At 38.4% G+C, this 14,799-nt stretch overlaps 1 protein-coding gene across 1 annotated transcript in view; it reads right to left on the bottom strand.

Moving 5' to 3' along the window:
- SLCO2A1 (solute carrier organic anion transporter family member 2A1) overlaps positions 1 to 14,799 on the bottom strand; it is a 139,487-nt gene that overhangs the window by 23,652 nt on the left and 101,036 nt on the right. The window contains exons 5-9 of the mRNA XM_074301576.1: positions 14,301 to 14,399; positions 9,893 to 10,029; positions 6,776 to 6,854; positions 5,610 to 5,774; positions 1,750 to 1,939 (exon numbers count right to left, since the gene is read on the bottom strand). Coding sequence (XP_074157677.1) covers positions 1,750 to 1,939; positions 5,610 to 5,774; positions 6,776 to 6,854; positions 9,893 to 10,029; positions 14,301 to 14,399 — 670 coding nt within the window. The remainder of the gene's footprint in view (positions 1 to 1,749; positions 1,940 to 5,609; positions 5,775 to 6,775; positions 6,855 to 9,892; positions 10,030 to 14,300; positions 14,400 to 14,799) is intronic.

The raw sequence follows: 14,799 nt of genomic DNA on the forward strand, positions 1-14,799 counted from the left end.
CTAATTTGGGACCCAGGGTCACCCAGCTAGACTAGACATGAATTCAGCTCTTCCTGACTCTAGGTTCAACACTCTATCCACTGCTTTATGTAGCTACCCCTAAGAGGGACATAGTAAGTGCTAAATTAATGCTCAATAACTGCTTAATGACTGTGCCAGAGTGTACAAGCTGACCCTGATAGAGCTCAGCTGATATGGTCACAGAAAAGAGAGAAACTGAGAGACTGATATGCTCCAAACAAGTCAGTCCAACTCTGGGTTGAAAAAGATCATTGATAATTTACCTAGAAAGGACCTTTTGTTCGTGTGGAGTATACCAACATTTTCCTGTAGTAGGAACTCAACTTTTTAAAACATTTACATATTAAGTCATTAAAATTCTAACAAATCTATTACATAGAAACATAAAAACATACTTTTAAGAAAAATAAACATCTTTCCCCCCCAAAAAAAAGATCCATGAGAAGAATAACATTGTTTTACATATTTTTTATGAATCTCTTTAATGTTTATCTTAAACAGAATATAGCTGAATTATTCTATCTGCTTCTACATTCAGTTTGTTATCAGTATGCTAATTTGGTTAAAATTTATAAGGAAAATTCAGCTTCACACAGATACTCAGAAACGATCTTGAAGATTGCTAAGACCACAGCAATTGGAGACCACACTCTGAAAATCACTTGGAACATTAACTAAACTCAGAACATAAATTGATGCTTGATAGTGTTTGCTGACTTGATTACTGCTTTTATTGAGTATCTGTGACTGATGTTTTCTGGCCTTTTCTCAAGCTGTTTGTCTCATTTCTTCTCAAATACTCAGTTATTCATCAGATGAACTGAGACTAAATAAAGATTAATTTCTGGTTTCTGTCTGTTGATACTTCTCAGGAATCTGCTTATTAATTTCAGGCATTTTGATCTTAAAACAAAATAGTCACAGCAACTGCTAGAAGTCCACTATGGGCACTATGATGCTTTTTAACTCTGCTTATGGATCATTCCTCATCTTACAGACCTATAGTTAGAGACTAAAGGAGAGAGAAAAATACAGAGTAGAAAAAAAGTACAGTAAGTTAGCACAGTAGATAGATCACTGGCTCTGCAGTCAGGAAGACTCCTTTTCCTGAGTTCAAATCCAGCCTCAGACAGTTAATAAATGTGTGATCCTGGGCAAGTTACTTAACTCTGTTTGCCTCAGTTTCCTCATCTGTAAAATGAGTTGGAGAAGGAAATGGCAAATCACTCCAGTTTCTTTGCCAAGAAAACCCCAAATGGGGTCACAAAGAGTTGAGCACAAATGAAAATTGCCCAACAAAAACACAAAGAAAAAGAATAATAAATTTACCACCTGTAAATCACCTGACCACACTGGACCTCAGTTTTCCCATCTATAAAATGAGGGAATTGGATTAAGTAAATTCTAAGATTCCTTCCAACTCTATGAATAATAATAATGATTTACATTCTTGATAAATTTAAGGTTTGCAAAATACTTCCTTAAAAATAATACTGTGAGGGAGTTAGGGAAACCATTATTACTCCCATTTTACAGATTAGGAAACATCTGTCCTGGTTAAATAACATGCCCATGGTCACACATCAAGGAAGTAGAAGAAGTAGAGCTGAAACCCACATCTCCTACCCTCCATTGTAGGCACTGAGAGAAGGGAAAGATCAATAAACTACTCTGTAGATTAGATGGTCCTTGTATTCCAGCTCTCCTTTCTCTCTTACTCCAGGTTACCTTTTTGTGTTAACCTCCTCAATGAGTGGTGTGGAGCAACCCATGAAGAACAAGGGAAGGCAAAGTATCATGGAGATGGTGATGATGATTGTAGCCACTCGGGGGATGGCTTGAATGGAGAAAACGAAGCGTTTCATAAGGATGCCCCCAAATAGCATCCCCAAAGCAGCTGCTGGGAGGTTCACAGCCCCTGTGAATGAGAAATAACAATAATCATATTGACAATCATGACTTTTACATGAATATAGGAGAAATAGGTGGCTGTGATTGGGGAGATGAAATTAGAATCAAGACCATTAGTTCCCATAGCAGTGAAATCACAAATATAATGATGAAGAAACTGAAAGTCAAAGAGGCTACATGATTTGCTTGCCCAGAGACATAGAGCTAGTAAGTTTCTGAGGCAGGATTCAAATTCAGGTTTTTTTAATTCCTCTTCATTGTGCCTTGTGGTCATTTAGTCATGGGGTCTCAAATCCAGTGGGGATTTCTGCAAACTGTTCCATTCATTCCCATTTGCTGCTGCCCTTCTTGGGAATGCCATTTGAGAGCTTGAAGAAATTTAACTTATTCTACTGCTCATCCGTGTAACCTGAGTAGGAAAGGTTGGGAAGGTTGGGAAGGGGTTGGAAAAGGGTACATTAGAGTGGGTTTAGTAGGAGTGGTAAGAACTGGTTAGGAAATCATGAGAGCTTGTTCTGTCCCTGATTAGCTGCACCACCTTGAGCAAGCCACTTAACCACTCTGGAATTCAGTTTCCTTTCTGTAAAATGAGGACTATTGGACTAGCTTATGCCCAAGGACCTTTTCAGCTCCAAATGTTGTGATGACCACCTCACCCAACTTTTCCTAGGGACTAAAATTTTGTTCAATCATTCAGTTGTGTCCAATTCTTCATAGTCCCATAGACTATGCCCTTCTATCTTCCATTATGTCTCAAAATCTGCCCAAGTTCATGTTCATTGTTTCCATGAGACCATCTATCTATCTCATCCCTTGCTGCTTCCTTTTCCTTTTGCCTTCAATCTTTGCCAACATCAGAGATCTTCCCCATGAATCCTGACTTCTCATTTTATGACTAGACTATTTAAGCTTCAGCTTCAGTATTTGACCCTAGCTGCTATATGAGGGTTCTTTAGTTCCAGAACATAAAGTCAGGGGTGAAGAGGAGTCAGAGAAATAACAGCTATGTCCCTTGCTCTAATCATTTCAGAAACCTTCAAGTGAACAAGATTTCTGTTCAGTTGTTTATGCAATAATTAAAGTTATTATTTATTGCATTTTAAAAAATATTTGCGTTGTTTGTAGGTATTCAGTAAAATATATCTTTGTCAATTCCTTAGATGGAAAGCTTCCAGAAGACGGGAATTTTTTCTTGTATAATTCTGCTGTCTTCCCACCTACACTAAGTGGAAATCAATCAATTCCAAGGACAAAAGAAAGAGAGAGATAAGAGTGCTGTTTAATAATGCAAATCACTTAAATTAGAGTCACATTTTTTTTTTTTTTAAACTTGAGTCTCAGCTCTTGCTTTGACCCTTAGGAAAGCCCAGTTTTATCTTAGTCTCTCATTTGTAAAATAAAGCAGTTGAATTGGATAACTTCCAAGATTTCTTCTACAGCTAAATCTAAGTCTACTTCCTCCATCTTACAGATGAAGATACAGACATGTACGCAGTGGTGAAACTATTTGGTCAAATGGCTACTGAGCAGTTAAGAGAAACCCAGAATCTGGTCTTTCGACTCCATTGAATTTGTTTGACTCGGTTGGCAAATGTGTTCTTTAGTCTTTGGAAGTACTGGCTTTGTGACAGTTTTGAATCTCTGGGGAGGCAAGGAAAGCGAGCAGTTCTATTATATAAAACTGAAAAGGTTTTGTACAAACAAAACTAATGCAGTTAAAATTAGAAAGGGAATGGTAAAATACAGGGAAAATCTTTGCAGTAAGTTTCTCTGACAAAGATCTGATATCCAAGATATATAAGGAACAGATTCAACTGTAGGAGAGTAAATGTCATCCTCCAGTCAATAAATGGTCAAAGCATATGAACTGGCAGTTTTTCAAAGGAAGAAATCCAAGCTACCAACATGATATGAAAAATGCTCCAAATGAATACTTCCCTGGTTTCCTTTAAATTTCAACTAAAATCCCATTTTTTAAAGGAAGACTTTCATAACCTTTTAAAATTCTAGCATCTTACCTTTGTTAATATTTTTTACTATTTATCCTGTATATAGTATGCTTTGTATATATTTGCATCTTATTTTCCTCTTCAGATTGTTAATCTTTTACAGGTAGGGACTGTCTTTTGACTCTTTGTAACCCCTGTGTTAAGAGAAGGCTTGGCATGTAGTAGGAGCTTAATAAATATTTATTGGTTGATTGAATTACTAATAATAAGAAAAATACAAAGACCACTTTGAGTTTCTACCCTACCATCATCAAATTGGCAAAAAATGACAATCATTGGAGAGGTTGTAGAAAAATAGGAATATTAATACAACATAAGTGAAGTAGTCATTTGTCTAGCTGTTCTGGCAAGCAATTTGGAATTAAACTAAGTTATGGGTTTCCCTTTGACCCAGTGATGTCATTACCAGTCTATATCCCCAAAAACTTTGAAGGGAGAGGAGAAGGAGCTCTATTTACAAATATATTTACACTGTTCTTTTCACATGGCAAAGAAAAGGTATCTGTCAAGAGGGGAATTGCTAAGCAAATTATAGTAGATAGTTGTTATGGAATGTACTTTGCTGTGAGAAATATAAGGGCTGGGTTTCAAAAAAACCTCAGAAGACTGGCCTGAATTGATGCAGGGTAAAGTGAATGAAACCTAGAGATCAATTACAACATGGTAAAGAATAAGAAAAAAATATTGAAAGACTTAAGCTCTCTGATCAATACAAATTCATCCATGACTGCAAAGGACTGGTGATCCTATAGACTAGCTCCCTACCTGCTGAGAAAGAGGTATAAGGATCTGTATCCACATCTCTCCCTATATTTCCAGACATGGCCAATGTAGGGATTTGTTTTGCTTTAGTGATACTTATCTGATACAAGAGGGTCCCCCCCCTTTTCTTTCAAATGGGAGGTAAGTGGAGCTGGGCATGGAACATGAAGCTAGCTATGAGATTACCAAAATGAGGGAAAAATGTAAGAGAAAATGGTCATTGAGGTATTTTTTAAAATGCATCATAAGGAACAGAATTAAGGTCTGTAGGAAATAGAAAAGCTGGACAGTTTTGGAGATAACATGCTGAATGAATTATCTGCTTTGAAAGAAAAGCAAGCTAGTCATAAATCAGATTTGTGGCTTCATGTATGATTCTATTTTTCTGTTCTGCTTTGTATATGGAAGTCCTCATCATAATTAATGCTGGTTAAGTTAGGAATTTTTTTAAATCACAAAAGAAATGTCAAACTGATATAAAAAGTGAACAATATTCTACCAGTTCTAAATTATATTCCATCTTCCCTTGTGACTGTTCCAATGGTCACACCCCTCTTGAAGGCCATCTGAATTCCAATATATGCCCAGACTTTCTGAGGGCACTGGGGTGGGGAGGAAGCCTCTTTATAACCTCCTTCCCAGCAGGAAAAGGAAACTTTTCCGACTGGGACTTTTGACTAGAAAGGGTTGGGGTCTCAGAGTCTGTCCCGCCCAGGCTTTTCCTGATTGCTAACAAGGAAAGAGGCACTTATAGTTCTTTCCTCTCAGAAATTTCTCGCCCTCATTTTTTTTCTTTAATGTGGCATTTCACATTTTCAGTGTTTTATCAGTCGCTCACTCTGGAGCCCCTCCCTTTGACTCAAGGACCACTTCCCAGTTCTCGGAGCCATACTTTTCATAACTCACCGATGAGAAAGTTGGCATAGGCTGCAGTGGCTCCATACTGCTTCTCCAAGAATTTGTTGAGGAAGGTGGAGAGACCAGCTATGACTGAAGAGAAGCTACACTGTGTCAGGACCACCAAGACAAATAGGGGGTTCATCAGCAGTCTCATGAAAATGCGCGGAAACCCTGAGAACAAACATAAATTTATGGCAGGGCCTAATATCACAAATGAAGCATTTGGGGACTTTTATTGTGTTATGGTTGTTGGGCTGGGCTTTTTAAATAGGACTGTGATGAGAGAGGCAGCATGGTCTGTTAGATGACCTCAAGCTTGGGTTCCAGTCTTGGCTTTGCCACGTTCTGGTTGTGTGACCCTTCAGATATAACTTAACTCTTTATCTCCAAGCAACTCTAAGTCTAAGACTAAAACCTAGAGAGTAGAGAGATGCATTGGTGAAGGGAATTTTCTCTTCAGGAGTTCCCTGTATCATGGAATTCTCAGGCTCCATCCTATTTCTTTCCATGAAAAATCCAAAACCTGCAGAGAATTATCCCACTTATTCTATTTTCCATAGAATATACCATTACCTCTTTAAAATGGCAGACTGCTTTATTTTCAAGGAAGGGAAACTGAGACACAGAACAGTTTGATGACAGCCAAAATGGAAACTAAAAAAATTCCATCTTTCAGCACATCCAAAATTATGCTGGATTTAAAAGAAGTTAGGCTACACACAAATAGCATCAATAACTGATGTGGAAACATGCCCCATGGAACCAGAGCTGTCTAAGTAGACAGTGCTGCTCCTTGCAACAGAAGGGTAAATAGTATGAGGTACATGGGTTGAGCTCATTTTGACAGGCCAGATGGATTTGAATTTCTCTGCAGGTTTGGGCTTGAACCTAGGTCTCTTGGTTTTTTATTGAAGGATTTTTCCCATGAAATCAAAACAGCTTCCAGAAGAGAATCTTTTACCTCAGCAACATGGACTATATTGGTTTAGGAAGTTGGGGTACCATAGCAAGGGAGATATTCAGACCACCTGCCCTTAACTATTCCACCACAATTAATAACAATAAGTTGTCAGGTTCCCCCCCCCATCATCCTACCATCAGGCATTCCACTATCCCCAGGCCATTCCACCAAAAACATTAGAAAATGAAACCAAAAAGTGGGAGATTTTTACTTTTAATGAAATCTGCCAGAGAGCCTTTGTGCTTGATTTCCTCCATCTTCCTCATCTCTTCTGCTGCATCAGTAGATAGCTAATGAACAAAGAGAAAGTCTTTAAAGGTTGATCAGCTACGTAGGCTGCTGACCTTTTCCAGAACTACCTACCTAAAAAAGAGATAGCAATGGGCTTCTATGCCCCCAAATATTATTTTTCCTGGTCATCCAGGATGCTCACCATAAACAAACAGCAATTCTAATAGATGATTCACTTCACTAGATATTTATTATGACAATATTCTAATGCCTCACTCGTTACAAAAGGCACCAAGCTGATGAGTCAAATTTAACAATAAACTCTTTAGTCAATGAGAGTCAGCTTTAGTATACGGCAGGCATAGCCTCTCCCATTAGCCCATTCCTCTTCCATCTTTCATGGCTTCACTTTTCCATAGGAATAATTCCATGATCCTTTAGATTCTGTGATACTGTGTTCTAAATCTACTGATTTTGAAATTCTCTTTTATTCCCTTAAATCTTAGTCTTTGTCCTCAATCTCTCTCCCTTTTCCTCTCTGTATGTCTCCCTCTGTGTCTGTCTGTCTGTCTGTCAGTTTCTCTCTTGTTCATCTCATTGAGAACTATGGTTGATGGCTTTCTCTCTACCCTCTCCTTACCAATCTCATTGCCCACCTACAGGGCTTTAATTATCAACTGCATCGATGACTCTCAAGTCCACTCTTTAGCCATGATCGTTTACATTTTCTCCAGTCTTTTACCTCTGGAACCTCCCTCCTTGCTAAAAAATCCCTTCTATCTTCTTCACCCACTCAGCCCTAACCCCTTGGAGTTATCATTCTCCCCCTTCTCCATCCCCAATGTTATTAATTAATCCTGTCGATTCTTTCACTATGTCCTCTGGATTCCTCCCTTGCACCATGTTTCCAGTCACTATAAGAACTTCATTAGATCATAGTTGGATTCAATGTAATTTAATAAAGTTATTTAGTGCCTACTATGTGCCAGACCCAGTGCTAAGACTGGATTAAGGCCATAGCTAGACTTTCAGCTTCCAATTTCCTTTAGCTTTAATATAGATCACATAATACTGACAAAGTAATCTATCCCAAATGTTATTTTTATCATACTGTCCCTTCTCAAGAACCTTAAAGAGTTCTCTGTAGCTTAAGAGTTTAAACTCAGATGGAAATTTAAGGACCTCCATCAACTAACTCTCTCTTTCCAGTCTCATCTCTATTTACTCCCCATAATACTCCTGTGCCCCAGGCAGGATCATCTGCTAACTATTCCCCATATCCAATCCACAAAAACTCTTCTTATGGTTCTACATTGTTTCCTTCTCTACTACTTCAGTGCTAGTTCCAGTCCAAGGTCTGGGTAAACACTCTGATCTGAGTAAGGAACCCTGATTAACCTCACCAGGCTATCCTCACATCCAGGGGTCAGCTTTGCCTTCAGTGTGGTATGATTTAAGAGATAATGGATGGCACTTTGCCTCAAAGAAAAAGATCTCTTTATTTCTCAATGCCTGTTTTTTTCTCTCTAAAATGAAGATGATGGACCAGATGGATAATCTTTGAGGTCACTTTGAGCTCTGGCTCTTCATGATTCTATCTCTTCCTCTTATTGGTTTTGCCTCTCTAAGATTGGAGAAAACATTTTGTAATCATCAGCCCTTAACATTTTAGCTTAAATTAGTTTATAATGAGACTGGAAAAGACTTTAAAGATGATCCATAATGTTTTGCTCTATTCATTTGACTCAGAAAGAACTTGCAGGCCAGCAAAAGAAGTTGGCTTGTCCAAGGTCATATAAGACAGACAGTGGCAGAGCAAGGCTGAGAACTCAGATCTTTTGGCTTCTAGTTTAGTGTTATTTCTATTGCTCTATAATACAATTACCTCTCCAAACTCCAGAGAATACTGACAACTGACAACAGTTAACATGTATGTAGTACCTACTCTGTGCCAGGAACTATGTTAAGAACTTTACAATTAGTAAGTCATTTTATCCTCACAACAACCCTGGGAGGTAGGAACTATTATAATCTTTATTTTACAGGTTTATAAGTTAGTAAAGTGAGGCAAACTGGGAAATTGAGTTGCTCAGGATTACATGGCTGGTAAATATTTAAGGCTGATTTGAACTCAGCTCTGCCTAGTACTTTATCTCCTGGGTCACCTACTGCCCCTAACTAGTCCAATTTCTCACTTAGCAGGGCTCTGAAAGAATAGAAACAAAGACAGGTAGGCTTTGATGGAGAGACAGATACTGAAAAAAAAGAGACTTGGTGCTAGTGAGGAGGAAAAAGGTGACAAATTTAAACTGTTTTATGGTCTGGAATGGGACACATGTATTTACTATACTTTGCCTAACATTTGTTCATTTATCACTTTTTATGCTCTCTCGTTTTGTCTATATCTTATTTACCTAATTAGACCATAGCTTATATTTCCTTTATATTTGCCACAGTACCCAGTGCCATTCAATAAATACTTATTATTGAAAGAAATTCACCCATTTCTTAATTACCCAACTTTCCTTCTTGTAGATAGTTTTATTTCCTTTTCTTCCTCCTTTACCCTTCCAGCCTCTATGCTTTTTGCTCCCTGAATTATTGATGTTTTTATTTTTGTTTTTCCTTCCAAAGCAATCCTTTACCCCTGGATTCTCATGTCCCTGATGTGTCATGGTAGATAATTTCAGCTTGAACATAATTTCTTATTGGGAAGATGGGAAGGGATGTATGTGTGTGGGGGGGGTGGGTGAGTCTTGTGGAGAAGAAGAATAGAAAGGGTAAAATTCAGAGAAGAGAGGTTATAAACTCAGTTTCGGTTTCACATATCAGTAGGCCATGCACCAACCTAGCTTTGGCCATGACTATACCACTATAACTCTGCTGTGTTGCAGTTAAGAGCTATCCAAACTGTAAACCAGGTAATTTGCAGAGGTCGTGTGTTCTCTTGAAGGGAAAGAGAGAAGAGGATGTTTATCAATGAGTGGGGATATGGAAGAAGATCAGATGGCTACCAGTTCTAAGTTCTCTTGTTCATTTTTTCCATTATTCTCCACCAATCCCTTGAAGAGATGGTCATAAACTCTGAAAATCTTACCTGTTGTCCTCTGAGCATGCTTCGTGGGAAGAAAAAAAATGGGAAAGATATGATGACCAAGCAGCCTGAGGCAATGAGCAGACCTAGCCACCAGGCTCCAATCCATCGGGGATCTCTAGGGCTCAGGTTCACATCAGCTAGAGAGAAGTAATAGTAACAATAATAATAACAATGATGATGATGATGTTTATAACAATAACAAATATTTACAGATTTAAGTAACTAACATTTATATCGAAGAAGCTAACATTCACATATTTAAGTAACTATCATTTGCATATGGAAGCAACTAACATATTTAAGCAATAATAAAGTAACTAACATTTATATATTTAAATAACTAACACTTACAATTTAAGTAACTACACATATTTAAGTAACTAAAATTTATATATTTAAGTGACTAACATTTGCATATTTAAGTAACTAACACATATTTAAGTAACCAATACATATTTAAGTACTAATATTATAATTAAGTAATGAACATTTACATATTTAAATAAATAACACAATTTAAATAATTACCATTTACATATTTAAGTGACTCCCATTTACATATTTAAGTAACTAATATTTACATATTTAAGTAACTAACATTTACATGTTTAAGATCTATAAAGTGCTTTTAATAGTGCTAACTCATTTGGTCCTCACAACAACCCTGTGAGGTAGGTGCTATTATTACTTTGTTTTACACATAAGGAAACTGAGGTTAAATGACTTGCCCAACATCACCTAGCTAGGGATTATTTGAGGCAGTATTCAAACCCAGACCATCTTGATTCCAAATACTGTACCTTATCCACTCTGCTACCTCAGACTCTCATGTTTCCTACCTTATTAGGAAAGAAACCCCTCTCCCAAAGGCTCGCAAATCTCCTCAGTTTACTCTTTTGGATCCATGAAAGAGAGAAAAGTAACCTCACTTTCTAGATTTATACTTAACCAGACAAATGAGGTGGAAGGAGGTAGCAAAGTACAACTAGAAAGAATACCAAGTCTAGAGCTTTGAGTTCAAATCCTCCTTCTGGTACATATTATAACTATGACCTTGTGCTGGAACTCTGTCTTCCCAGAAATCAGCTGGAGTAAGTATAATCAACAGTCTTTATTCTTGGTCTTTTGAGGTTTCGGTCAGGGGATTAGATCTAGCAATCTCCACACCACCTTCCTCTCTCAACCACCAGGAGAGAATGCCTCAATTTCCTCCGCCTACTCCCCCCACACACTTCCCCCTCTTTGTCCCATCAATCAAGTCAGCACAGAATATTTGGGGAGGGTCATCCTTCAAACCTGTTAATAGAGAATTGTCCAATTGGCAATTAGTCTCATGGGCTCCATTATCCAAGTGCATTTGCTCAGTTCTAGCCCTTTACAACCTTTAGTGAATCATATATTCTCCATAAGGTCCAACTTTATCTGAGGTTTGGAGCAGATGGCCTTTTGGATCCTTTCCAGGAGAATCTATGATCCCAGTGTAAGTTGTTTCTACTTTAGAGTAGATTTAGATCTGAATGGAACTTTAGAGGTCATCTAGCTCAGTCCCTTCATTTTATAGATGAGGAAACCATGACTCCCCAAATTTAAAAGATTCATCCCCAATCATGGGGGTAATAAGTAACAGAAGTGAGATTTAAATCAAAGTTCTGAGACCTCTGAGTATAAGTCTACTTCTCTTTACAGTGAATCATACAATCTCTCAATGCATTTACAGAAGGAAGAAAAGGAGACTTTATTAAATACCTATTATGTGTCAGGCATTGTAAAAGCACCCTCACTCCCACCCTCACCTATTTTTTTAAATAACAAATATGATTTCATTTTATCTTCACAATAACTCTGGGAGGTAGGTATTATTACTTCCATTTTAGAGGTGAATAAACTGAGGTTATGTGACTTGTCCAAGGTCATACCAAGAATCACTATCTGAGGCTGGTTTTGAACTCATGTTCTATTCACAATCCCAGGCTCAGTGCTCTACTCACTGTGCTGCCTGACAGTCTTAAGCACTCTACAGAAGCACTGTGTAGTACATAAACATGTCTCCTTTGTCCGGCTCAGAGATCTGAATTCTTCTCTTATCCACCTCCTGATGCCAGAGAAAATAGACAACTAAATAGTTCCCTTTTCCTTCACCCTTCTCCTTTAAAGAAAGCTTTTGCAATGCTCATTAGGGGCAATGATGGTGGCTAAGCCTGGGGTATCCTTCTTGGTCACATTTACCAGTCTGAAACCGTAGTTACCCAAGTCCTGCCTGCATAAACCTCTGTTGTGAATAGATCAGGCAGAGTTGTCTGAGAGATCAAAGGGAAGAAAGGAGAGAGGAAAAGGAGAGAGGGAAAGAGGAAGAAGAGAGGGAAATTTGGAAGAAAAGGAAGGAAGAAGAGAAACAGGGAAGGAGTAAGGTAGTGAGGGAAAGGAAGGAGGAAAGGAAAGAAGGGGGAAGAAGAATGGGAAAGAAAGGAAGTAGAGAAGGAAAGAAGGAAGGAAAGAAGGAGGGAGGTAGAGAGGAAAAGAGGGAAAGAAAGAAGAAGAGAGGGATAAAAAGAAGGAAAGAAAGAGGGAAGGGGAGAGGGAAAGAAAAAAAGCAAGGAGGGAGAGAAGAAAGGAAAGAAAGAGGTAGGAAGAGAGAAGAAAAAAAAAAAAGAAGGGAGGGTCTCAGAAATCTCATCCATTAGCTGAGCTAAAGGGAGCCTTGGTCCTGACTTCTCTGCTTTCTACAGAGATCAATTCTTTTTCTTGTCAAGCCCCAAAGAGAAATGAGCCTGGGGCTTTCTGACTAAATGAGGGAAGCACCAGTTAATTGAAGAGGTTGTATAGATTGGGTACTTATCCTCTTCTAAATCCCAGGAGGGGATTGACTTCTCTCTGTCCAGTAGATTCATAATAACTAGGCAAATCAGTCCTGGGATTGACAGCCCCTTTGGGGGGGATAAAATCCATCAGCTCCTAGCAACCTCCATCTAGAGCTTGTGGCTGTCCTGTCTGCATTGATGTGGTCTGTTTAGCTAAGCTTTCAGAATTCAGAAGCAGGACTGCGTTCCTTGGCTTGTATCACATCATGAATGCTTACTAGCTTACATCCAGAGAAGAGATTTATAGCTCACAAAGAGCATTATATCCATTATCTTATAGTAGCTGGATGGCTCAGTGGATAGAGCACTGAACCTGAAGGAAGACCTGAATTCAAATGTGACCTCAGACACTGTGTAAATTTGGACAAGTCACTTGGCTCAGTCTACCTCGGTTTATTCAAAGTAAAGCGGGGGGTAATAATACTACCTATCTCCTAGGGTTGTCATGAGGTTTAGAAAAGCATTTTGTAAATCTTTTTATTGTTATCCAGTAATTTCAGTTATGTCTGATTCCTGACCCCTTCCGGAATTTTCTTGGCAAAGATAATGGAATGGTTTGCCGTTTTCTTCTCTCCATTCTACAGATAATGAAACTGAGGCAGACAGGATTAAATGACTTGCCCAAACTCACACAGTTAATTCCGAAGGCCCTCTTCTTTCTTTCCTCTTTTCCTTCTCTCCCGCCTTCCCTTCTTCTTTCCTCTCTCTCTACCTCCTTTCCTTCCTTCTCTCTTTCCTTGTCTCTTTTCTTTTCCTCTCCCCTTCCCTCCTTCTTTCCTTCTTTCTATCTCCCTCTCCCTCTTTTTTAACCCTTTCTCTCCCCTTCTCCCCTTCTATCCTTTCCCTTTTCCCTCTGTATCTCCCTCTCTCTTTGAACTCCCTAAATCCAATTATTTTGATTCCAATTATCTATATCCTGTGATAACTAACTGCCCCTTGTAAAACTTAAAATACTACATAAATGTTAACTCTTATGTGAGTCTTCCAGCAGCCTTGTGAGATAGGTGATGTAAATTTTATTTTACCCATTTTGAGATTCAAAGAAAACCTCACTTCACACGGATGTGAAGTATTTAATGTGTGCTACTTTAAGGAGGAAGGAAGCATGGGAGGTTTGGGATGGGAATTACTTCCATAATCACCATAGTATCTAAATGAAGAGGCAGCTCAGGGTTATGGCTGGAGGGCTGGTTTTGGAATCAGCAAGAAAGAAAAAGGTTTAAGCATCACACCTCAACCTTAAGAACTGGAAACAGTAAGACCTGAGTTGGTATACTACTTCAGATAATCACTAGCTGTGTAACCCTGGGCCACTTAACCTTTCCCAGACTCAATAACCTCATCTATAAAATGGAGGTGATAATAGCATCTTCCTCCAAGAATTGCTATAAGGATCAAATAAGATGATTTATTTGCCTATAGTTATTTGAAATCTTTAAAAGCTTTACTAGTAATATTATCATAGCTCATATTGTTTGGAATTTGGAAGTATGATCATGGTGAATGTGTAGTGAAATCTTTTACAGTTGATTGGTGTTCTGTATACTCACCTGTTTCAATCCTTCCATAGTCAACAAAGATCTGTAGCATCACCGACCCCAGCAGGTATCCAAAAGCTGGCCCAAACACAGCAATGGCAAATAAAATTGCTGGAGATGAGAGAAATGTGTTAAATCAGCAGTTTCACAAAAGGATCCAATCTGCTGAGATGCAGAGCAGGATGAGAATTTAACCCTTCCATCTAAAGGGAAGCAATTAATCAACAATTATAATAATGGGCTCTTAGTATTAGAAGGGGCCCCATCAAAGTTAGCCCCTTACCTGAAGCATGCCTTTCTCAACAACATTCCCAAGGTATCATTCAGCTTCTGGTGGAGGGGCAGGAATTACTACCCATGAATCTATATAATGATAGCACTAATTGTTAAGGAAGCTTGTCCCTGTGTTGAGCTAAAATTTGCCTTTCTAAAATTTATGACATCTAGAACCAAGCAGAACAAACCTAACCTCTAATTGAAATCAATTAGGTGAAAAACATTTGCTTTTGTT

Source organism: Sminthopsis crassicaudata, chromosome 3 (assembly GCF_048593235.1).
Source record: "Sminthopsis crassicaudata isolate SCR6 chromosome 3, ASM4859323v1, whole genome shotgun sequence".
NCBI lineage: Eukaryota > Metazoa > Chordata > Mammalia > Dasyuromorphia > Dasyuridae > Sminthopsis > Sminthopsis crassicaudata.